Source organism: Aethalodelphis obliquidens, unplaced genomic scaffold (genome assembly GCF_003676395.1).
Source record: "Aethalodelphis obliquidens isolate GAN/ISIS:26980383/991018 unplaced genomic scaffold, ASM367639v1 scaffold48, whole genome shotgun sequence".
Classification (NCBI taxonomy): domain Eukaryota; kingdom Metazoa; phylum Chordata; class Mammalia; order Artiodactyla; family Delphinidae; genus Aethalodelphis; species Aethalodelphis obliquidens.
In genome coordinates, this window is record NW_020837992.1 from 4,529,618 (window position 1) to 4,553,991 (window position 24,374).

The window sequence follows — 24,374 nt, forward strand, 5'->3', positions numbered from 1 at the left end:
CACACACACACACACACACACACACACACACACACACACACACACACCTTCCTCCCAGAGCCTACACACTCTGACAAACTCGGGGCAATATACCCAGACTCTGGGCCTGACGCTGAAGGCGTTTCAAAGACCCAGCTGCCTTTTCTCCTCCTCCCTTGTTTCCTGGGAGTCTGTACCCTGTACCACCAGCCTGACCTGGCCAGACTCTCCTCCCGTCCCTCTCACGGCCGGATGTGTGACCAGACAGAGGCCAACCTGACTTCTCTTTCTGATTACCATCTTCCCTTTGACCAACCCCCAGCCATCACCTTCTAGGGAAACCTCAAGATTTCCTCCCTTTGCCTCCCCTGAGTCCTGGGGAGGAACCTCTGGTTAGAGCAGTTGGAGAAAAGAAAGGGGGAAATGGGGGTAGGGCTGCTGAGGGAAAAGGTCTGGCTTTGGACAGATAAGAATCGAAGGATCCTTTGTTTGGCCCCAACTGCTGCCACCACTGTTGACACACTTAGGAGCGTTTCCTGAAGCTTCTGATTGTCCAACAGCTCTCCCTCCCCCACTTCCTATGGTAGGGGCTGGGGGTGGGGTGTCTGGGCGCTGGGGGTAGGGGGGCTTACAGATGGTTTTGCAGTTAGGCTGCTGTCTTAAGGCAGAGGTGGAAAGCATCCCCTCCAGGAGTTGGCAGCCAGATCTCTAGAGAGAAGTTCCCATACCCTCCTTCACTGTTCTGCCCCCAGCTGGGGATGGGGATGGTGTGACTATAATAGAGGGTGCACAGGCCCTGGCTCCTTCTCTTTGTTTGGCATCTTTTACACATGGTGACCAAAATGTGCCTCTATTTCAGAAAGGTGTTCATGAAGGGTACAGCTCCTAAGTCCTCAGCACCCTCCAATCTGAAGACCCCGCTGCATTCTGCCTGCTTTTCTTTCTGGGACTAGAAACATCAGCTTCCCTGAGGGCATCCCTGTCTCCCCCCCAGAGAGGGGAATAGTTAGTAGGCTTAGACAAAAAGCAGCATCCTGGTTGGTACCTGTGTCCCCTGAGCTGGTCCCACCTCTTCCCTGGCTAGCCCCTCCCTACCAGGTCCCTGCGTAGTCTGGCCAGGTCTCATGGGGAAACAGCTGCTCTGGTCTTCAGGCACACCCGGCTGGGACAGAACCACAGAACAGATATGTTTCAGTATCACTTTAATTACAGTATTTACACACACCATTTTTTATTCAGGAAAAAAAAAAATCCACCCCATCTTCCTATCTCTGGAAAGTTCTATTTCCAACCGTCATTGAAACCAGGATCCCTTTTCACCCCTCTGGAATAAAACAGAAACAAAAACAGGACCTGGGTCACTCACAGAAAAGGTGGCTTGTGGTGAGGGTCCTCTGAAGACGTGCTGGGGCCCTGACCACATGGGTTGCAGAGCAGTAAAAGGATTAAGGGTTGGGAAGGCAGAGACAGAAAGGAGTCTGCTGGGAGGCTGAGGCCACAGCTCAACCCAGGAGTCAGGGAGAGGAGGGAGGAAGCCGTTGAGACAGAGGTTAAGGTCAGAACCTAGCCTCCGTGCAAGAGTCTTCCTCAGAAGCACACAGGTCAAGAGGCACAGCTCAGAGATCTGGTCCCACGGTCCTGTCCACTCTGAACCACAGGGAGAAGCAGCAGCCCAAGCAGAAGCTCTGCATGGCCCCGCAGAGATAAGGGCCAAGCTATGTGCCCTCACCCATTTGTGTCCATGTGTGTGCACATACCCCAAACACATAGACACAGGACATTGTTCTAAAACTTGCGGGGGGCGGGCAGGGCCTGTGGAGCTCAGGGAACTTGGAGAGCAAGAGGGGAGCTGGTGACAGAATCCACAGTGCCTTAGAGGGGGAATGAGAGAGATGGTTTAAGACAACATGATTTTCTGGCTATATCATTACAAAGGAGCAGGTGAAAGGGGTTGCTTTGGTTTCCCTAAAGTAGAGAAAGAAAATATAACGAAGAAAGAGTAAAAGGCAAAGTCTCCTGGGAGGAAATTACAACCCAGAAAAGCCTGTGCTTTCCCCTGGGAGTTCCTATAATGAGGCAGAGAGGATGGGGAAAGAAGGGGCCCCTGTGTGGAAGCTGCAAGCCCTCAACCCCCCCAAGGAGTTTCTCTGCATCTTGGCTTTCCCTATCACACCTTTACGCAGAGCAGCCCAGAGGCTGGGTGCAGGGAGCTGAATGTGGAAAGGGCAGGAGCTACCTGTCTCTCCCCAAGGTGGCGAGAACCCCTTGGCCTGGAACAGGGCAGGGTCCCAGGAACGGCCTCCGACGGGGTGTGCAGTGGGAAAGGGTGGAGGATAAGGGAGGCTCCCCCAGCAGGGAGACAGCACGTGCTCAGGTGCAGGGAGGGGCTCCTTCCCCAGACTTTGCCCAGTCTCGCCCCACCCACTCGCCCCCTGTCACAGTTCGGTATCAGCCACCACGTGTTGTCTCGCTGAATGGCCGTTTCTGGAGGTGGCCTGGCCGGTGCCGTTCTCCTGAGCCCCTTGATTCACACTGGCCTTTCCCTGAGCCTCGGGGGAGGCCCCAGGGCCTGAGCTATAGCCCTGGCCTCCACCGTTCTCCGTGTAATAAGGGTCTTCGCCCTAGATGGTGTATAAATAAAGGAGCATTATCTCATAAGCAGGGCAGCAGGAAGGGGGGGTGGGAGGAAGAGGAAGGGAGTGGGAGGGGAAGATGGAGGTTGCAGCTGCATGTGCAGACTCCTTTCTTCCTGAAGAGCGATCAGGGTTCCAGCTCCTAGAGGAGAAAGGACAGAGGAGAGGCACCACACCGTGCCACGGCAGTTCAAGAGCCAGCTCCCGCCAGAAACTAGGCAGTCCCCAGGGTGCAATAACCTCCCCAGAGAAGGTAAAGGGCCAACCCTGGCCTTGTCCTCTCTCATCCGGAACACGTCAAGAGTAGATTTTCCCTCCATGTGTCCCCTTGTGAGCCACTTGGTGCCCGTGGGCTTTTAACATGCTTGCAAATAAGTGGCTGATTTAGCAGCCTGTTCTGGTTTGTATCCAGCTAAACTATCCCAGGGAAAATAATAAATAGATGACACGAACCATCTGCTACCACAGGGACCAGGGCCCCAGTTAGTGCCCCCTCCCCAATCTGCTATATATTGTTTTGACTTGTCCATGGATACAGTAATGTGCATACACGCATATCCCCTTGTGAGGGCACAGAAGTGCCTTTTCTGGTATTTCTCCTCCCCCTGCATGGCATTCATGGACCTACCCAGGAGACCTAGTTTCCCATTTTCTTTGCCCTGGACCCTAGAACTGACCAGCCTTTCTCCTGTGGGGCTCCAACTGCGGCGGTTCATCAGGAAATAGCCCGCGGTGCCCAAGACAGCCAGCAGGATCCCCGAGGTGACCAGGGCAATCAAGGTCTTTCGGGAATAGCTCTGGTGGCTCCCGACGTCTTGTTCAGTGAAGCCTTGGATGCCCAGCTTGAAGGGAAGAGACAAAAAAGAGAGCCTGTCATTGGTGGAACATGGGTTCTAGACAAGGAGCCCAGACCATGCTAGACCCTGTGTGTGGCTCAACAGTGAATAAACCCAAGAAGACACGGACCTCAGGGATTTTCTAAACAGGACTTAAGACTGGAATCTTTTAATTAAGCTGCACTGTAACATTTTGTTTCAAACATAGAAGGGAAAAGGACTATTGGAGAAGGGTGGAGAGGTAGGAAGGGCAGGTCTGGAGAAGATAATTACTTTCTCCCCTGCTCCAGTGAATTCCCCTGAGACCCCTCATCTCACAGAGCTTACCTCTTTCAGGTCAGACTGGTGCTTTTTCAGAAGTTGGAGCTTGCTGGAAAGTTCTAGAATTAGAAACAGAGGTTGCTGGATCTAGAAGCTGGAACAGCTCATCCTGTACTATTCTAGAAGATGCTCTGATGGTGAGGGTCCATCTCAGGGGGGTCTTTCCCAAAGTCAGCATAGCCCTGCTCCCTAGCATCTGTGCTCTCTGAGTGAAGAGGCCTGATTTCTACCCAGGATCCTCTAACCTCAGCCCCTCTTCCTCCCTAGACTTCAAGACAGATGTGCCCCTTACCTGTTCTGTTGGCCAAGACCAGCAGCAGGCAGTGAGGCCTCACCTCAGACTGGGCCAGGAGCAAGGAGCACACCCCGGCCCTGGCCTCACCCGGCTGCTTCCCACACAGGACTCGGGTCAGTTCCTCTCCATTGTCCTTCTTAAACTCCTCCTGGGATGACAGGGAAAAACGGTGAGAAGGAGAGGAGGTTACTAGTATACTCTGAACTGCATCCGGAGTCTCAGGCAATAATTCTGATTAAAGTCACACTGTTACCCTCAAAACAAGAAGAATCCTTTTTTTCTAAAATTCCAACTGAAGAAAAAAATCTCGCAAACTTCTTATGTGCAAAAACATAATAAGATAAAAACTCCAAAATCTTCCAGGACCAAAAGGTGGTCTTAGGTGGCACTGTAAGATGCCGGAGGATGAATTTAGGAAACATCATCTTGCTGAAGGATTGCCCATGTAAACATATACTATTCAAATTAAATTCAAAAGAAATTACCAGAAACAGAAAATATTAATAATGCAATACTAATGAAGAGACAATCCTCTGTTCAAGGTTACAATAGCCCCAAATATTGAAGGAAAAGCTAAGGGAGGTGAGGAATAGAGAACAAATTTATGACTCTAGACGCAACAGGATCCTCGGTCCCTTCCCTCTTACGCTCCAAGGGGTCTCACAAAGAGCATGGCTCAACCTCAAGTGGTGTTCTTGTCTAGTCTTCCATTCCCCTTTCCCATTAGAAACATGGAACCCAGTTTTACATGAGGGCAACAGATTGCTCCAGGTTGCCGACATAGGACTCAGGCACTCAGACTCAGAAGACAAACTCTTGATTATTCTTCAACAATTGAGTCCCAGAAAAGGGATGAATTGGAATCACTGACTGTGCCCCTCCAGCACCCTGTGCTCAGACCTCCAGGATTTATTTCAATAGCCTCCAAAGGGAGTGGCCTCCCCAGCACAGAAAAGGAATCAAAACCAAGACTTTCTCCTCCGTCCAGATGGCAGATGGCAGGGGAGGAAATGCCTGAACGGCTCTGACAGCTTTCCTGTTAGGGGAAAACTGCTGGGGCGTGTGAGGGGCATCAGAACTGAGCCTCCGTGGAGAAGAAAGCTTCCTGTTTGTGGAGCAAGACTGTTCCTCAGGGCAAGGCCAGAGGGCCCTCCCAGCTTGGAAAGCAGCCTGGGTATTTTCCTACTGCTATGGCCCGAGGCAGGAAAACCCAGGCTCCTTTGCTCCTGCACAAGACAAGGTCAAGATTGGCCTCACGGGGCTTCCCTGGTGGCGCAGGGGTTGAGAGTCCGCCTGCCGATGCAGGGGACACGGGTTCGTGCCCCGGTCTGGGAAGATCCCACATGCCGCGGAGCGGGTGCGCCCGTGAGCCATGGCCGCTGAACCTGCGCGTCCGGAGCCTGTGCTCCGCAACGGGAGAGGCCACAACAGTGAGAGGCCCGCGTACCGCAAGAAAACACACACAAAAAAAACATTGGCCTCACATCCAGCTTTCTCCTTCCAGCTGGAAATCGAGGCTTTGGGGAGGCCAGAGAGCAGGGCTACCTAACCTCCAGATCACAGAGAGAAGAATCCAACGGTAGCCTCAGAAGTTCCCCAAGAGCCAAGGTTACAGAGAAGTGAATTCTCAGGCCACGGCTGCTTCCCCCTCAGGAAAAGGATAGACGATGCAGGTGTCCAAGGAAGTCCTTGGATAGAGGCTCTTCACAACAGCATTTGCTGTGGGGAGTCTGGGCTCCACATTTGATGTGATCAGCTGTCTTCTTCCTTTCTGGGCTCGTGTCCCTTTGGAGAGCCTTGCCTTGCCTCTCCGTGAGCACCTCACCCTCCCCAGCACCGTGCCTTCTGGATGAGGTGGAGGGAAACTCCTGCCTGGATGATTCTGGGCTTCTGAAGTGTCTCTGGTTGACATGTGTCTTGTTCCTGAGAGAGGCAGAGGGACAGGGCTCCTGCATAATCTAAACAAGCCGAACAAGGCGGCACCTCCTCAGTCTGCTGAGTCCTCAACCAGATTCAGCTGTTCTGACAGTGACCACGACCCGAATATGAGACACTGTGTGAAACTCTCTGCGCGTGTGTCAGGTAGGGGGGCGGGGGGGGGGGTACCGGTGTGGCAATGAATTCCACGTGATCAGAGCTCTCACTGTATGTGCACGGCCATGAAGATAAACGATGCTTCCTATGTCTCAGGCCCTATTTTAAGTGCTTTATGCATGGTGACTCATTTAGGCCTCACACAACCCTACGAGATGGATACTATTATTCTCCCCATTTTATAGATGAGGAAACTGAGGCACAAAGAGACTAAGAGGCAACAGAGCTAGTTACATGGTAAGAACCCTAAGAAAGGCACAGACAACTGCTATGGACATTCAAAGGAAGGTGAGCATACATCTGGTTTGGGGTTATCAGAAACATCCTGAAGAATGGGTAGCATGTATGCAGGAGAAGCTGGCAGGGAAGGGCCTTGGGAGTGGGGGTAGCACCACAAGGAAGCCCAGGAGTGTGTGAGCCTGCGACCTTCACAACCCTGGTTGCCATGAAGAACATGGCTTTCCCCCTTGGATTCCCATCCTTCAAGACTCAATTCCAACTCACCTACTCAGGGAAGCCAGTCCTATCTTCCCTTAGACTGGGTATCAGCCCCTGTTCTGCTATTAATTAGATTCTTTGCAAGTCATGCAACTCATCTGAGTGTCAGGCTCCTCAGCTGAAGACTCAGTGGGGTGGTGACTGACGAGCTGCTGTATGAAGAGTGCCTGGCAAGGTGCCTGGAACCGAATCGGCACTGGATAAATGGCAGCTGTTACTATTGCTATTAATAAGAGCAATACCTCGTAGACTATACTGTCCACACGTCGATGTTTAATCACATTCTGCCTTACCGCTACTGTCATTTCTGTCATCTCTGTGACTAGACTATAAGACTTCTTAGTGGGCGGAGTGAGTGTACATTACATAATTTTGAACCCAGACTGCACGGAGCATAACACCAAACAAATAAGAACTCAGTGAATTGTTGTTCGTCTTAACATCCCAAGTAGTTTGGCTTCTACACAGGGTTCCTCCACCCCTTGTTTAGTTTCTTGGACTCAATTCAAGGGAATTGAGTGCCCAGCCTCCCTCCCACTCTGCAATCCAACAGCATCAGTGAATTGTGTTTGGGCCTGGAGAGGAGCAGGTGGATCCTGAACAAAGCACAATGCTCCTCCGGATGCTTGAAATAAACATCCTCCCCCAAGGGAGGCTGTGGGCAGACATCATGGGAGAGTAGGCAGGAGGAAGCCACAGCCTCACCATTTTGCTCATGAGAATCAGATTGGTGGACCCCTAACTACATCTGCTTGCACATGTTACTTTGTAAAAATAATAAGCATAATAAAACCACCTAACCTTTCTAGAGTAGCATTCTCAAACTTTGCAAAGACTCTTAACATGTTAAAGAAGCATATTAAGTATGGGAGTTGGGAGAGAGAGGGACAGGTATTTTTCTAAATGAACGTTAAGATATTTCCCAATGTTAAGATTCTAGGCTAAATCGCCTCTCTCTGTCCCTCCCACCCTCTCTTTCAATAAATGTATTGACTGTGGTGTGAGTTTGACAATGCAGCTAAAACACCTATTTTCATATAGAGACTGGAGTAATTAAAGGACCTGTTACAAGTCACACAAGTGGGCAGCTGACCAAAAGTTAGGCTGTCCCAGATCTCAGGCTCTTTCCAGAAGACACACTGTCTTCATCAGTCCTCCGTCTGTAAGTTATTTTTTCTGCATGGAAACTGACCTTTAGTGTTGGGGCAGAGGGCAAGGAAAGCGAGGGCTGGGGATATTATCTGGAGGCTGGAGGCAACCTGCCTCCAATGAAGCAAATGTGACAGAACAAGGGTGATGTGAGCTAGCGGAGAAAATACAACTTCTGCATATAAACATATGTGTTTCTGAAGAAAGGTAGTTCTGAAAAACAAACTGGAGGGCAAAGGACTTGAATAGAGATTTCTCCAAAGAAGATATACAAATGGTTAGTGAGCACACGAAAGGATGCTCAACATCATTAATCGTTAGGAAATGCCAATCAAACACACGTCATGCCCATTAAGATGGCTACTATCACAAAAGCAGAAAATAACAAATATTGGTGAGCATGTGGAGAAACTGGAACTCTTGTGCCCTGTTGCTGGGAATATAAAATGGTGTAGCTATTGTGGAAAACGGTATGGCGATTCCTCAAAATTTTAAAAATAGAGCTACCATATGATTCAGCAATTCCATTTCTGGGTATATACCCAAAAGAAATGAAATAAGAGTGTTGAAGAGATATTTGAACAGACATGTTCATAGCAGCATTATTAACAATAGCCAAAAGGTGGAAGCAACCCAGGTGTCCATAGGTGAATGAATGGATAAACAAAATGGGGTATGAACATACAATGGAATATTACTCAGCCTTAAAAAAGAAGAAAATTCTGACACATGCTACAACATGGATGAACCTTGAGGACATTAGGCTAAGTGATATAAGGCAGTCACAAAAAGATAAATACTATATGACTTTACTCATATGAGGTACCTAGAGTAGTCAAATTCATAGAGACAGAAAGTAGAATCATGGTTTCCAGGGGCTGGGAGCAGGGGGGGAATGGGGAGCTGTTTAATGGGTGGAGAGTTTCAGTTCTGGAAGATGAAAAGAGTTCTGAAGATTGATTGTACAACAATGTGAATGTACTTAACACTACTGAACTGTACACTTAAAATGGTAAATTTTTATATTATGTGTATTTTACCACCATTAAAATGATTCTTTGGTAGATTCCCCTGGACCAATAGCTATAGCATAAGAGAATAAAGTAATCTCACGTTTTGGAAATTATGTGGGAAACCACAACCACAAAAACTAAATTAACCTGATATTGCAGCGGAGAGAATGAAAGTCAGACATAGGGTGGCGCGTTCTGCTAATGAAGATTCTGAGATGTGGTAACAGGTGCTTGACAGGAGAGTGGGATTGCCTTCCCTCCCTGTGGCTGAAATAGGTGATTTCTGCCTAGAGGTGAAGTATGAGGAGCAAAAGGAGAGTAGTTGGGATAGAAATGTCTACAGAATGCATGTACAGAAGACAGGCCTAAATAATCCCCATTGCAAGAGCTAACAGGTAGGATACTCACTATGTACCAGTGCAAAATGAGTGTCTGGATAGCTGAGAACAATGCATGCATACTTCTGTTATGGGAATATACTAGATGGAAGAGCATAAGAACATTACATAAGTACTCAAGGATGTGATGTTAGAGGAACCCATGTCTTTCATGCTTCTCATTAGGCCTGAGTTTCCCTTGATTAGAACCGCTGTGGTAAGGCTCTCTGACACCAAAGGTACAAATGCAACCTAAGGAAAATTAGGAGACACTACACCACTTTGGAACAGATTGATTATCAGACAAGCATGCAGTAGGACTCAAGGAAAAGGAATCTGGGACACAATCAGGAGCTGTGGCCCAAAATTCTGGAACAAGGACTGCTGACTGAGGAAAATTACCTTGGGAGGCAATGCTGCTTGGGGGCTGGGGAAGAGGAACCCTTAGGAAGACAGGGGTATCGACGGTGGTGGAAGGAAAAGGAAAACAATAGCACTACACAGGTGCTGCCATAGAGTTGATTCATCATGGGCAGTGCAGAAGCCTTCTTTAGGATATTGGAGGAATTGCTATCTTTTCACATCCCTACTTGCAGATCCTCTCCAAACTGAGTAGAGTGCAGACCTTAGCTGTGGCACAGAATAGAGTAGACAGTAAAGACCTCAGAGAGAAACAGACTGCAGCACAGAAAGAGGAGTTATTTCTGGAGTAGCAGTAAGTTTCTGGCACTTGTCTTGTACAATGACCCTCGTTAAATGTGAACTTTGAAGAGCAGTGGACAGACATTTAGAATGAATCCTCTGCAGTTAGCTCTAAATCGTTCGTACAAGGAATTAGCATTCTGGCACAGACCGCTGTGATGCACAAGAAAATAAGTGCTCAACCAAGATGATACAAAAAGAGAGAGAGAAGATGGTCATTTTTCTTGGCTATAATTAGCAAAGTGTTGGGCAAAAAATTTTTTTTAAATGACTAGAGCTGAAAATCAGCGTCAGAAACACACAGAATGTTACTTGTACGTTGTATATTCATGCTTAACTATTTTGCAGATTGCACTTAGTTATTCCATTGTGTGAACCTATGTCTTCAAAATTTGTGGTGTTTTTTAAAATTGTAAGTTAAATAATTTTCTTAGGTATTATTTTAAAAGAGCTGTGAGTCACAATGACCCAACTGATAATCATGAATAAGATACCGATAGTCAGAGTGGACAAAATAAGTAACTTAATGCCCTCTACAGACTACAGTATTTGCTCAGGCTCTTTCCAATCTATGCACGTCACACATCATATATATGGTTCCCTTAAATGGATTCCCACCTTGTAAGAAAACGTTTTTTTTTCTATGAGTAAATACCACTCTTCCTGTCATCTTATCCTTCATCCAGGAAATTGTTACTGTCAGGAAATTGGATTTACTGAAACAAAGCAAGGAGGTCTGCTATCATCATTAAAAATTAACACCATGCTGTACAGTTTACCAATGCAATAAGACATGAAACTGAAAGAAGAGGCATAACTACTAAAAAGAAGGAGAAAAGCAACATATTATGAGAAATAACACAATAGCTTATGTTAAAAATGAAAAATAATCAGCTAAAAAGCTCCTGGAATTAATAAACAAGTTAAAGAAAATGACTAGACCCAAGATAAATATTAAAAACTCAACGAACTTTCCAATATACCAGAAAAATCAATTGGAATATATCATGGAAAAATCTATATTATAAATAAACCTTAAGAAATCCATAAAACCTAAGGAAAAAACATTTTAAAAACTAAAAAAAGAAGATACTGAACAATACCAAAGAAAACCAGAAAAAAATAGAGGGATTTTAGAGCAGTTCCAATTAAAATTTTAATGGTTTTGTGTTTTTTTTTGAATCTTGAATAGGTGTTGCTATAGTTTTTCTAAAAGAATAGATGAAAAATGCCTTTCATTTTTATAGTGTAATAAGCAAAGACCTGCTTGACTGGATATTAAAAGTGCCATAATATAAAAGTATAATAATTAAAAAATTTAAAACAGGCCCCCCAAAAAGACAAACTAAACATATAAAATCTCTCTGAAGAACATGCCCTAGGACATATAAAAACTTAATACAAACTAAAGGAAGCATTCCAATCAATAAAGGAGAGGAATAATAATAATTATAGGGGAAATGGTTATATGGAGAATGCAGCGTTTACAGCAAAAAAATTCTTTGTATATTAAAGAGTTATATGAAAATAATAATAAATAAATTGATATTTTAGGTGACTAGTTTATATTTCATGAAGAATTTCTTAACATAAAAGCAAACTTAAATCTGAATATATATATATATATAATGTACAATAGAGGAGGGAAAAAAGTAAATTTAAATAAAATTGTCTTTGCCTTCTTTGTCCACCAGATGGGGCCTCTCACTCCTTAAATCCAGAGCTCAGTATTCAAAGTAGCCTGTCCATGTTAAACTCCCCCACCCTCTCCCAAGTCCCTCAGTCCAAGACTTGCCTTCAGGACATTCAGAAGGAATTTTGGGAAGAGAGGGAGGGGTAAGGAATTGGGGATGGAGGTGGGGGCTTTGACTTACACAGCTGGAGGTCTCATTTAGCTCCAGGCAGATACCTTGGGTCAATTTCACTTCTTTGACTCTGGAACATTTTATTTCTCCCTGTATTTAAAAAAAAAAAAAAAGTAAATAAGCCAGCATCTTTGCCCGGCATTTCTTCCCCACCTCTTTTCTGGTTTGATTTCTGTGAGATACTCTTTAAAGAGGCTTTAAAGAAAGGGAATTTAAACATTTTGTTAGGAGACTAGGAATTTATGTCATATTCTTCTTTTACCTCACTTCCTAACTCATCAGATAATCAAAACTTTTGTTACTAGCCTGGGCTTGCAGGCAAGTAGCTATTTGTGACCTTGGTAAACATTTGCTTGGATGGCGCAGAAATGGAAGAGGGGAGGATCTTTTCCCCTTTGAGCTGTTTTCCCTCCAGTGAATTACACACTTGCAGCGAAACAGATAATGAGGTGGCCAGGCAGATCCTGGTGACACTCATTTTCCTCCTGGTCCCTTAGAACTCTCCATATTTCTATTCTGGCTCCTTTAAAAACAGAAACCAGGCAGATCCCCCATGCCTGCCCCCAGGCTCCATGCCCTCACATTTTCTACTCTTCCTGCTGAAAGCTGTTGATAGTCACAGGCCCAAAGGCTGAGAAAGGCAGGTTGAGCTCAACACCCCTGTTCTGCCTAGTTCCTCACTGCCTCTCTACTCCTGGCATACCACCAAACCCTCTTGCCTAGAGGAAATGGTATTTGCCCTAAACATTTTGGGAAAAGCAGCGCCATTAAGTAGAAGATGGTTTCCAAATATGCCCAAAGGCGAGTGGTACCCTAGTCAAAGATTGGACCAAGAGGTACTGGAAAGAACCACAGAGAATTAGATGGATTTCTGAGAATCCTCTTTACTCTCTACTTCCTAGAAATATAGTACCCACGGCACAGATCAGCCTTGCTACCCAACGCTACCCCTCTCCTCCCTTTTCTATCCCTTCCAGCAATATTTATGCTGCACATTTTTCACGCTAACTCCTATACGACCCAAATTCATTGGTTGGGATAAGCAGAGGTTAAGGGGAAGAGAGAGCTTGCATACATATGAAGTGAGGGGGCAATCTGTCATTTTTGGCCTGATTCACCCACCTTGATGGTACTTGGGATAGGAGAAAATGATGTATAGGGGTTAGTGGGAGATGTCACAGGGCTGGTACTATTGTATGGGGAATCTGAAATATTTCCAGGTAACATGCTGGGCTGCAAGGTCATCTCTGAAGTTGTAAAGTTGATGGGGGTAGAAGACACTGTGGTGGCTAAAGAGGTCTGTGACTGGACAGAAGAGTTCATGGTTCCAGGGACTGGGGTGATCCCAGAGGTAGATGTGAAATTGACTGTAGGCTCTGGAATTGACCAAAACAGAAGTGTGAATATATGCGCATTGGCATAAACACACACACACACACACACAAACACATCTCAGTTCATTGACATAGGCACGGACTTCAACCCAGAAAAGGGAATTTGGGGAATTAAGAGTTACTTCATGTCTTAACCCTTACTAACTCATTTCCAGCCAGCTGTTAGAACCATAGCTATAATCATAGAATGTCTTAGAGATGCCCTCAGGACTCAGAAACTGAACTGGAAACTGGTCCACCCTAGAGATGTCAAAGACCCCCAGTTTGAACCTGTACACAGTCTGTTCACTTAGAAGAGCTCAGAGATCTCTACAGAGTCCTCATCAGATCTTTATTTTATCACTAAGCTGAACTCAAAGGGTGCAAGGAGCATTATAAATCAGGATCAGCTGCCACGGTGTTGAGAAAGCTGTCACTACAGGAAGAAGTGTCTAGCGCTTACTTCAGGGTACCGTAAGCACGATACTCAAGCCACTATTAAAAGGGGCTTGTATGTTTCCATCTGTGGCAGGAAATAGAGGGTGGGGGTATTTGCAAATAACCTAATGCTTTACCCTAGTGCCAGCAGCATCCTTCTGGGGCCCGAGACAAACACTGTTTACCTGAGATGGCTGCTGTGTTCCCATTGCTGTCCTGAGAGACAGCGTAGAGGCTGATGTTTCCAAAAGTACTTGATATTGTGCTTTCCTGGTTGGGTATAGTTGTAGGGACAGTTGAAGATATTCCTGGGGTAGATGTCTTTGTGGCAGTAGTAGTCAAGTTCTCTGTATTTGTGAACCCAGAGGCTATAGAGAAACAAAGAAGAAATATCAGAACTCAAATCATCCTGGAGCCTCATGGCATCACCTGATTCAATTTCTTGGCTTTAGGTAGAATCCATCTAGAACATCCCCTGCCACCCCTGGCAACAGAGCAGAACAAGGACATCCTCCTGGACATGTGACTAATTTCTCACTAGATTTTTCCTAAGGAAAGAGAGAAGGAAAAGTTTGCGTGCACCAAACATCTAGTATAGTATTATTTATAGAAGGGAAAAGTTGCAAGCAACTAAATGAATTACAATAGGATAGATGTTATATGCACTTAACATACCATAATCATTGCAAATAAAAAAATGCTAAAACTATAGCAGCATAAGAATATGAGGCAATGCTCATAACATGCTAAGTAAAATATTAAAATTTCAAATTACACCTGAATAAGTATTGCCAAGATCTAAAATGTGGGAAAAGATGTGCCTCTATTTCCTTTTTAATGTATCCTTCTCTTCAGCCAATGTATTAACTCTTGGAATAATCACTAGATTGACACCATCTCTATGTAATCCTTTAAAAATCTTCTATCCTCCCTAGATTCCCCCATTCCCCAAATCCTTTCATTCTTTCCTTTTATTGAGGAACTGCAGCTAGCAACCACAAGATTTCTTTCGGGAAGCTCCGACCTAGGAATCTAGCTGACGGACTAGAGAGCATAAGGCTTGGTTTCTCAACAAATGTCCTGGGAACAGAGAGCTTAGTCCTGGCTCTGTCAATAACTCTGTAATTTAATGTGTGTGTGTCTCAGTTTACTAATTTTTAAAGTGAGGGGTTATTGGGAAAATCAATGAGATAACAAATGTTAAATTGCTATAGTATAATGTTCCTGGAACTAGTTATTCTTTGAAAATTTTCCTGCAGGTTCTTACCCTTCCATGTTTCCTGTGGTACCCAGCAGTGCCATCCTTAGACCCAGAAAGGAGAAGCTACCTGTCTGGACCCTGCACTTTAGAGCCTACACTCTGTTCCTCTTCCTGTCCTCCCCATCCCCAAGCTACGAGGAGTCCATGGGGCCAACAGAGGTGTACCCTCTCTTCTAGATCATGTGTTGGGACCAGAAGTCCTAGAACTTCTTGCCCAAATGGCTCTTTGCTCACTTAAGGACCTGCATGGGCCTGTTCTCCCAGTCCCTCCTTCCAAGGGTGAACTGCAGCACCAGGGTGTGTGCTTCCAAGGCCCAAGGGTGGCCAATGGGTGGCTGTTTGCAGGGAGAAGGGTTAGAGCTTAAGATCTAACCCCACCTTGTAGGTGGGGTGTCCCTTGCCTGCATGCAAGATCCCTTACAGTATGGACCAGAGCCATGAGTAAGAAGAAGAGAAGAGGGTAGGCAAGGGCCGAGGACCACCTCTTCCTGCTAAGCCACATTGTGGCATTGAACTCCAAGGCTCTGAGGGTCCTAAATTCAAATCTGGCCTTCCAGGTGGCCATGAAGGTAAGTTTTTCAAGGTAAGAGGATAGACGATATTTTATTTACCATATGGTTGGCCTGATTTATAACTTTGAAGTATTTAAAACCTATAATATGTGGGCCTCCATTGTATTCTTAGCTTGAGCCCTGTAAGTATTAGGGGTAGACTTGGTATTCAGAGCTCATACCCGGCAGTAGCATCCTCAAGGAAAGGCACCTGAGGGTCCCAGGCCACCCTAAAGCTTGTCTCTAACTTTACTGATTGAAACCTAGGCCTGTATTTTACAGAAGTTTCCGGGTAAATAGCAGTGCAAAATGACACCTCTTCTTTTCCTCAGCATCAAGGCGGATGTTAGGCATTAGTTTCAAGGCAATGAACCTGAGGTCAAAAGTCTCCCCTAAAGGTGGTGGCAAGTCTCACTCTCCCTCATCTGCCTCTCTTCCCAGCCTGCTGCAGGTAGGTTGATACTCATGGTGAGTACAAAACTCATATCTCAAAATTATAGGGCAAGGGTGCAGGAGGAGCAAGTGATATTACTATCTCCGTTTTAGAGATAAGAGTTTTGGCCAAGAAGGAAGGCCATCATTCATGCAGGGCAAGGAGCAATGGGGCCACTGAGGTTTAGCTGACTCTTGAGTAGAAGTAGCAAGAGGGTCGGGGGTCCAAACTGCCAAAGATTAGGATGCATCTTCCATATTTTGGAGAGAAAAGTATGGGCTCCTCTCTGGCTGGGATAGGGGGCAGTAGCGGGGAGGGGGGAGTGGATTTATCAAAATAAAATAGGTGGGGAAGCAGATCCAGTCTTCTTTTGTCCTGAAATAAGTCCCTCTCAGCAATCTGACCCTAAGGTATGAGTTCAGTTCAGGGGGCAGGTGGTGGGAACATTTGGACACTGAATTGAAGGACCATCCTCTCAAGGTACCATATTCCAAGGCACCACCGGAACTCCCCCTTGACATCACTCTTCCTGCCCACCCTTTTTTCTTCTTCCCACCAATACATCAATTCTTGGGAATCCCATCTGGCCCAACCTGGCCCAGCCCTCTTCTCTCCCCAGAGAAAGTTGGGCCTGGCTGAGGTGATGTCATGCTTTTGAACCCCCTCCCCCAGGGCCTCCTTCACCCAGACAAACAGTTTTGAACTTTTCCAGATGTGAAGAGAGACCTGCTGCTAGCTCTGAGGACAGACGTGCCTGTTCCAGATGAGTGAAGCAATCCTGGACCCAGGCCAGCTACTGAGCCACTAGGGTCAGGCTCCCGGCTGCGGCTGCCCCCTCCCACCCATCCCGCAGCCAAGAACTGAGGAACAGTTTGCAGGATCCGTCTGCAAATGGAAAGGGAACCCCAATCTCAGATTTATGTGCTGAGCCCAGGGTGAGTGGGGAAGACTCTGAGACCCTAGAGAAACAGGACAAAAAGGGAAGGCAGAAAGGCAAGGCTGAGCAATGGGGTACATATGAGCTGGTGTAGGGCAAGGGGACACCTTGGCAGAACCCTGGGGGCCAATCCTGACCTACACTGCAGCACAGTGGCTGTCAGTAGAGACTGGAGTCTCTTGTTCTCACAGTCTCTAGGGCTCCCTTTCTCGTGCTCCCATGAAGAGATGGGTCTTGGAGGAATGACATTTATAAGAATCAAGACTGACCACAGATTTGTTCTTATCCTATATTGCCCCCCACACCCATGGCATTAAACCATCCAATACTGATCTTTCTTTATCTGAGCTTCTTATCCCCAACTCTGTATGGAAGTCATAGCAGCCTACCAGCCAGGTCCAAGAGACAAGCGATGAAACCTCCACCCCATTCCACTCTAGACTGGAAGAACAGCCCTTACCCCCAACCCAACAGAGCATTATACTACAATTTAAATTTGAATGAAAGGCTATCTTCTGTTGTTTACTTCTCACTCCATCTTTATTAACTGCCTCTCCCTAAGTACCCTATTTGCCCCTACCTACCCTACTTGATCTCAACCCATGAACTTGGGACAAAAGGGGACAAGGTATCAGGAAGTTAGCAAAATGAGGATTCCAAGAAGCCAAATAGATGTCACAAAATTCATGTTGTAAAAGTCATGCATTTAACTTACAGGTACTTATTTCAGAGGCAATTATTCTTGTTTTACACACAATCCTAACAAACTTGTTTATCTGATATCCTAGCTAAAGCTAAAAATTAGAAAGAGAAGCAAACAATAGAAGCAAACAATAAGGAGAAGCAACAGTTGAAAATGAATAAGCAGCAATAAATGAAAAACAGACATGAGTATCAAAAACCACGCTAGTCTGGAACCATTTATGGTAGGAGTAAATGAAAATATACACCTTCGTAGGCATTAATGATGCCACGGAGTTGCACCATAACCGAATTATTTTCATGATACAACTGAGTCTGAAGGTTAAAGCCCTTTTTTTCCTGATACACTAAGAAAGCAGAAACATAGGTAATATGTTTTTAAAAGATTTCTACCTACAATTAGTAAATTAAAGATTCTTTTAGTCTTTAAAGGGGGTTTACAAATCCTCAGAGATCCAGAAAGTTCTGCTAACTAAGTTACTAAATTCCTGTACTTTAGGAGAAGGTTTTTTCCCCCTATATTTGGTCTTGTTTTTCACAGACCCTCTGAGTTTTAGTTTGTGCTGGTGCTGTTTTCTTATCTCTCAGTCAGTCAGCACCGTTCTACCCATCCTTTCAAATTCTAGCACCTGGCCCAAGAGGAATTTCTTGGAGGAGATCCTGGGTAACTTAGATGCAGTACTAGGAAGAAGGGACAAGCTGGCCTCTGCTGGGAGCCCACAGCCTGCGTTGATGGTTGATGAGAAGACAGGAAAGCCTCAAAACAAAGAGCTCGGGCTCTGTAATTGGACCCTGTTGAAAGGCTCCTCTACCGAGTTCTAGTTGCATGGCCTCGGGAAGCTTCTTCACCTCTCTATACCTCACCTGTAAAATGGAGATAAAAATAGTGCCTACCTCCTTGTTCGCAGGAATAAAGGAGATGGGGGTGTAAAGCAGTTGCCTGTCTGGTAAATGCTCAAGAAACAGTGGTTATCTTTAGGACAGGTCCCTTTTTTCCTGCTTCTCAGAGACCTTAAGACACATATCTCCATGAGTTATCTGGCCCAAGATCATATATGCTGTTTCCTGAGTATAGGTCTTGTCACCTTGGTTACATCATAGGTTTCCTGAGTGCTGGAACCATCTCTCATACTTGTCTGTATTACTCAGGGCACTGAGCACAATCCTCTGAGTTCACAATAAGCACTTGGGTTGAATGGCAACTGCACCAGGAGTGTTCACGCTGACCACCTCTATGTAGAACAGTGTTCACACTGACCACCTCTATGTAGTACCATGCCATTCAATGCTATATTTTAAGAGGGAATTTATTTAATTAAGGGAGTGCCCATGAGATGATAACCAGAATTAGGAAAGTTCTAGAAACCAAGTCATATGGTTGAGGGTTTAGTGCTATTTCATCTGGATCAAGGGTTGGCAAGTATAGCTGGTGGACCAAATCCAACCCATGGGCTGTGTGCTGTTTGGCCAGTGAGCTAAGAATGGCTTCTACATGTTTAAAGTGTTGTAAAATAAAACAAAACAGAGTATGCATCAGAGACCACATATGGACTCCAGAGCCTAAAATATTTACTATCTGGCCCTTTACAGAAAAAATTTGCTGATTTTTGATATAGAAAGGAAGAATTTAGGGAGAAAGAATAAATACCTTTCTTCAAGATTCATTTCACTCGTTCATTCATTCTTATCTTCCCGAAGCGCCACCAAACAGCATTGTGCGGAGCACAAGCTAAGAGAAGATACCTTTCTACTGCTCGGTGTTAGTGTCACTAGAATTTAAATAAATCCCTGCCCTCAAGGAGCTTATAATCTAGTGGAGCAGACGAGAAAGGTTGTTAAGGATTGTCATGAAGAAAGATCAGATTAATTCTGCGAGAGTTTAAGGAATAGAATTGCAGTTAATGATCAGAAGCTATATAAAGGCTAATTCACTGCAGTACAGAAAAAGCTAATAATCATGGGATTTTTTTTTTTTTTAATAGAATGAACTACTCTGGGAGATAGTGAGCCACCCATCTTTCCTGGGAGCATTCAGGAAGCATCCCTGCTATGGGTCTCGGTGGGTTTGGGTCATGTTGAACTAGATCAAAGAACTGGGCTGATGCCTTCCTACACTGCAGAGGCTAAACTGAGGTGTGAGCATAAAAAAGTGTCTGTGGCCTGAGTGTTCCCAGGGTACTGAGACTCCCCTTTAATATTCAAATAGCATGTCTTGGCCGACATCCACTTCCTGTGGGACCCCAATATCTTGAGCTTTCCCTGGGGGCTACGTCTCTCCCAGTCACCTCTTTCTCCATTTTCCTAATTGCCACCGACCCCTGTCTCACAGCTCTGTGCCTCTCTGTCCTCAGGCTGCAGGAGTTCTCGTTCTACACTACTGCACCATGGGCTTGCCAAACACCCATTCCTTTATTCCCCCCACCCCACCCCAGAGCACCACTAACAGTGTTACAAGGCCAGTGCGTGTTTACTGAAGGTTTGAGATCATGGAGGGAGATTACAGCACAGCCCAGAAGAGACAAAGGTATAATCTTGAAATCCTAGGCTAGACATTCCTATGCTAAACAGCCGGGCCACACCATAAGGAATTTTCCCAGCCAGGTCTTTTCCACCTTCCACTCACTACTGTTCCCTACTGCTCCCAGCACCTCCCCTCCTCTCTCTATGTTCTCCTGGCCTCTGGAGTCCTTTAGCCTTTTGTCTCTAGGGCCCATCAAATACAAAGTTCTACTTTATTTTATCATGCTCAGCAATTCAGCCTCCTGTCTGCCACTGCACATCAAAGGTTTGTGCAGGAGTCTAGGTTTTTTCACCCAAAGACTCATTAAGGCGTTTTCTTAAATAATGGAGCTGGCTACCTAGAGATGCTGCTCTGCTAAGAAGGTATCAGTGGTGGGTTCTTTGGGTTATTTTTCCTCTTAAACCAGGAGCAAACTTCCCAATCAAGCCAGAGGTTTTTCCTTTGTATTCCAAAGGGAAGTGATTCATTTCAGTGGTCTCCAGAGTGTAGGTCCTAGGAAGTACACCGTGGTATACATCCCTATTTATTTGTATCACATTCTCTCAAGATGCACGCGTCTTTCTCCTTAGCAAAGTCTAGGGCCTTCGGGACTAAAAATCGTAGATACTGTGTTTTTATTTCTTAGCTGAGGAAGGAAGAGAATGTTCTCATTAGGGAAGTCAAAGCCCAGAAAAATATGGAAATTCTGCCCTGGCGACTCCAAGCATTTTCTTTTGGAGGGTGTGTTTTATTCTTTTTCCACACCTTCACATTTTCAGTTCCCCACACTCGGGGCCATTTAGTGACATCCAGCAAAGTCAGTGGGAGTAGGAGGCCCAGGCACCCTGAGGGTGGAACTGGGTAACCATCCAGCTCTGAAAGTAAGTCCAGGCCCTCCTGCCCAGGATCTAAAGGAAATCAGGCAGTGAGATGGTAAGAAGCGGAATTTGTGGCTCCTTTGGATGTGTTTTTGTAAGACTCTGAGCCTGAGTTTATCTGTTGCACTTTGGCACTTCTTGCCCTGAGCTTTTGGAGACAAAGACTCAGAGAAGGAAGGAGATGAGAACTAGTGAATGAACAGCCCCAGGAGGTGGAGCCAAAGGGATAAGAAAAAGATGCCCAGGCTCGTTTTATCAGTCAAACAGGAATGTTGCCGAAGATTTGCATTTGCAAAGGCTATGCCAGCTGGGCTGGCCCTACAAGGGGGAGAACTGGGGACCACGGAATTAGTCAGAGGTCCCAAGGCTGCTCCTTCTTGGTCGCCATGTGGCAGAGAGTCAAAGGGTGGAGTCCTCTCCCCTCCGGAAAATATCTGATAAAATTCTTTTCCCTTTTCTTTTTTCCCCTCTTACACGTAGCCCCAGACAGGATATGGGTGTGGGGTCAGCAGACACGAAGGACCCAAAGGAAGGAGAGGAATGTGAAGGGTGGTACTTGTTAGGGAAAAAGGAAGGACAGCCTTGGAGGGCTTGGAGGAAACAGATACCCTGGGGCTGACAAATGGGGTTCCCTGATTACCTGAAAGATTTCTCTTTCCAGCTGGTGGTGTGGCAGTGCTACCTGGTGGCCTCTCAGCGCCCACCCTGACTCTGGTCACCACCCAGAGCCACCCCATCTACAACAGAGAAAGTCCACTTTTGGTTGGCTGCTGTACCCAAGCCCAGGCTAAGTTCTCACAGCGACAGAAAAAAGACCTTCCCAGAACAAAGCTCTTTGTCAGGGTCAGTGAGGAGAAAACCACAGAACCCTCTTCTGCCCTAAAGTTCACAGTAACAATGGCACAGAATTTCTGCAATGCTCCTTTGTTAGCATTTCAAGGTACAGTCACTCACTCATTCCAGTCACCCCACAGTATAATAGAAAATGACTCCTAGTATTATATAAAAACAAACGCTAGAAAGCTCTTGGGGAATGCATAAAGCTACACACTGGCCTTAGCAGGCTGGCAAGATTGAGCATAGGGACCCAGGCCCCACCGCTCATCCCCAAAGCGGAGACACTGAAATTCTCAGCATATCTGCCCAAGGTTTTGCAGAGGTTAAAATCGCCCTCCCCGTCCCCACTGCTGCAGGCCAAGGCGAGACTGAGACTGGCCAGCTGAGGAAATAAGAAAAGGGTGGGCCTCACTGGGCCCAGGACCAGGTCATCATGAGCTGTGAAGCCAAAGGAGAGTGGAGCATCGGATAGGAATCTGAGCCGCTGGTCAACTCACCCCATTGTGAGGTGGAGCCAGCCCTCAGGGCAGTTCTCCATTCTAGGGCTTCAACGGACACCTTACTGACAGCTTTTTCCCTGCCCCGAAGGGCATGTCTGGGGCTGTCAAACAGGTCAACCCAGAGCCTAACTTAGAGCTTTCTCCAGCCTGGAGTCTCTCTCCAACTGGGTGGACCCAAAGGGGGACAGCAGAGGAGACTGAGAGCAAAGAGGCCTAGCTGGCTGGCCCAGGTCACTCTGGGGGGCCATGGTGGGTGGCCTTTAGGATGCAATAAGAGTAGGGAATTGGGAGTCCTAGAGGCCTGGAAGCAGAATCTGGAGCCAAAGGGAGAATAACTTACAATGTTTAAATCCTTCTAAGTGCAGTGAGATGAGATGGAGAATGTTATCCCCAAATGAAAGCAATTAGGAATAAATATTTATTGAGCGCCTACTAATTTTTCTTTTTAACCAAAGTGAGTGCAAGAGCTTAAGAAGTCAGGGCGGATGTGGATAAGCCAAGGAGTGTCCACCAGTTTGCTGATCTGTCCACTAGTTTTAGAACTTGGAGAAGAAGGGCAGGGGGAGAAAACTCCAAAATGTAACAAGTTTGAGTTTGTGCCAGGGTGAGGGGTTGCAGTGGGGAGAGGAAAGCAGGGCACAGAACAAACTCCATCTACCCTGTGCCTTCTCTCCAGTGGCATGGAGAAGAGGGTGTCAGAAGACGGAGTGTAACTTAGCTTTGCGATCTTAAATGCAAGAATATTTTCACGGACTGTTCTTCATTCCAAACTCCCCATGTCACCTAACTCAGCCTGCCTCCAGGGCCTCTGGACCTCGGACCTGGGGCCTCATCCCAGGTTGGCTTCGCTCCGGTTCCTTGAATGTCCAATTCTGACTCCCCCTGTCCTAGTGGTCGGTGGGCACCAACGCTCTCTTCCCAGGAACCGCTCTCTTCCCAGGCTCAGGCCGCAGCTTTCTGAATCAACCGTCAGTCACGAAACTTTCCTGCTTCTCTCCTCCCCTCTCTCCTGGTTCTGGCTCCAACTCTGCACTCTGCACCTTTGGCAATGCGAAAGGACACTGGCATCTTCAAAGAGCTTTACTTTAGAGACAACTCGAGAGAGCCTCATTGACTCTGGGAAGCCTCCGGCGCGACCTCCGATTTACACCTGGGCTAGTTCACGCTCACAGTGTGGTCGCCTTCCCGGCGCGTCCCACCCCCACCCATTCCCAGCGGAGGCACCAGTGCCCATTGGGCTCTGTTCAAGCGGCCCCGGTCCCACCAAGCCAGGAGCAGCCGTGGGCGTGGGGGCATGGGGTAGGGCAGGGGTCCCTTCGCTCCGCCTAACTCGGCTGTGCGCGCTCTGCCTCCGGGAGAGCGTCGACCCTCCCCGCCACCAAGTTGGCCGGGCCGGGCGCGCGGCCCATACTCACGCAGCAAACTCAGCAAGCAGAGCGCGGTCCAGCCCCGCGGCATCCCGCGCCCCGCGCGCGCGCCCCTGCGGACGAGCATCCTTCCCGCGCCGCTCCCGAAGAGATGCACAGAGCCCGAGACGCTGCTTGGCCAGGCCCGGACGCGCAGCTCCCGCCCCTCCGCCCGAGCGTGGGGTGGGCGAAACTTGCTTTTTCCCCTCCCCTCCCTCTTTAGTCCTGGCACGACCAACCCCTCTCCTTGGCTGCCACTAACGTGAGCTTCCCGCTTGGTCCCAAAGGCGGAGGACGTTAGGAGGCAGGCTGGGGTTGCCGCTGTCGAAGCCAAAAAAGGTTTTGTGAGGGCCCCAGACGTCTTGTTCAACTTTATATAGAGGCCCCATCTTCTTAAAGCTCGACTTCACTTAACTTTAACCCCTTTGTGTCAGCCTTGCCCGTGTCCAGGGCAGGGGGCAAGTTTCCTCTGATTTTTTTTTTCCATTTCCTTTCCTTTTTGCTTTTCTTTTAAGTTTTAAGCTGAGAACAATCTTGCAGATGGAATCTACCAGTAAGGACCTGAGTTTACAAGTGTGAGCATTTTGCTAATCAGGTACAATTTAGCACATGTCAAATCTGAGGCATTTAGTGATACTCTACCAGAGACTATGCTGTGTGTTAATGATGCAGAAAGCCTGAGCAGGACATATAAATGACAGTAATTATTCACTTTCTTTTAATTATTTTTCTTACAAGATCTATTTATTTTCATTTGGAGGGTTATTTCCTGTTACCGTCCCTATTTTCGCACATA

General features: G+C 46.6%; 1 protein-coding gene across 2 annotated transcripts; it reads right to left on the reverse strand.

The window, feature by feature from the left end:
• Positions 1–1,164: 1,164 nt before the first annotated feature.
• CD34 (CD34 molecule) lies at positions 1,165–23,719 on the reverse strand. Of its 2 annotated transcripts, none has more exons than XM_027082876.1 (8): positions 23,588–23,719; positions 13,759–13,941; positions 12,885–13,138; positions 11,772–11,852; positions 4,062–4,212; positions 3,776–3,828; positions 3,290–3,454; positions 1,165–2,600 (listed from the first exon to the last, which is right to left on the reverse strand). In XM_027082876.1, the coding sequence occupies exons 1-8, from the start codon at positions 23,664–23,666 to the stop codon at positions 2,415–2,417; spliced, it is 1,152 nt and encodes a 383-aa protein (XP_026938677.1). In that variant the 5' UTR covers positions 23,667–23,719; the 3' UTR covers positions 1,165–2,414. The 2 variants fall into 2 exon arrangements, with proteins under 2 accessions (XP_026938677.1, XP_026938678.1); XM_027082877.1 differs by having other exon boundaries at positions 1,165–2,754.
• Positions 23,720–24,374: the final 655 nt, after the last annotated feature.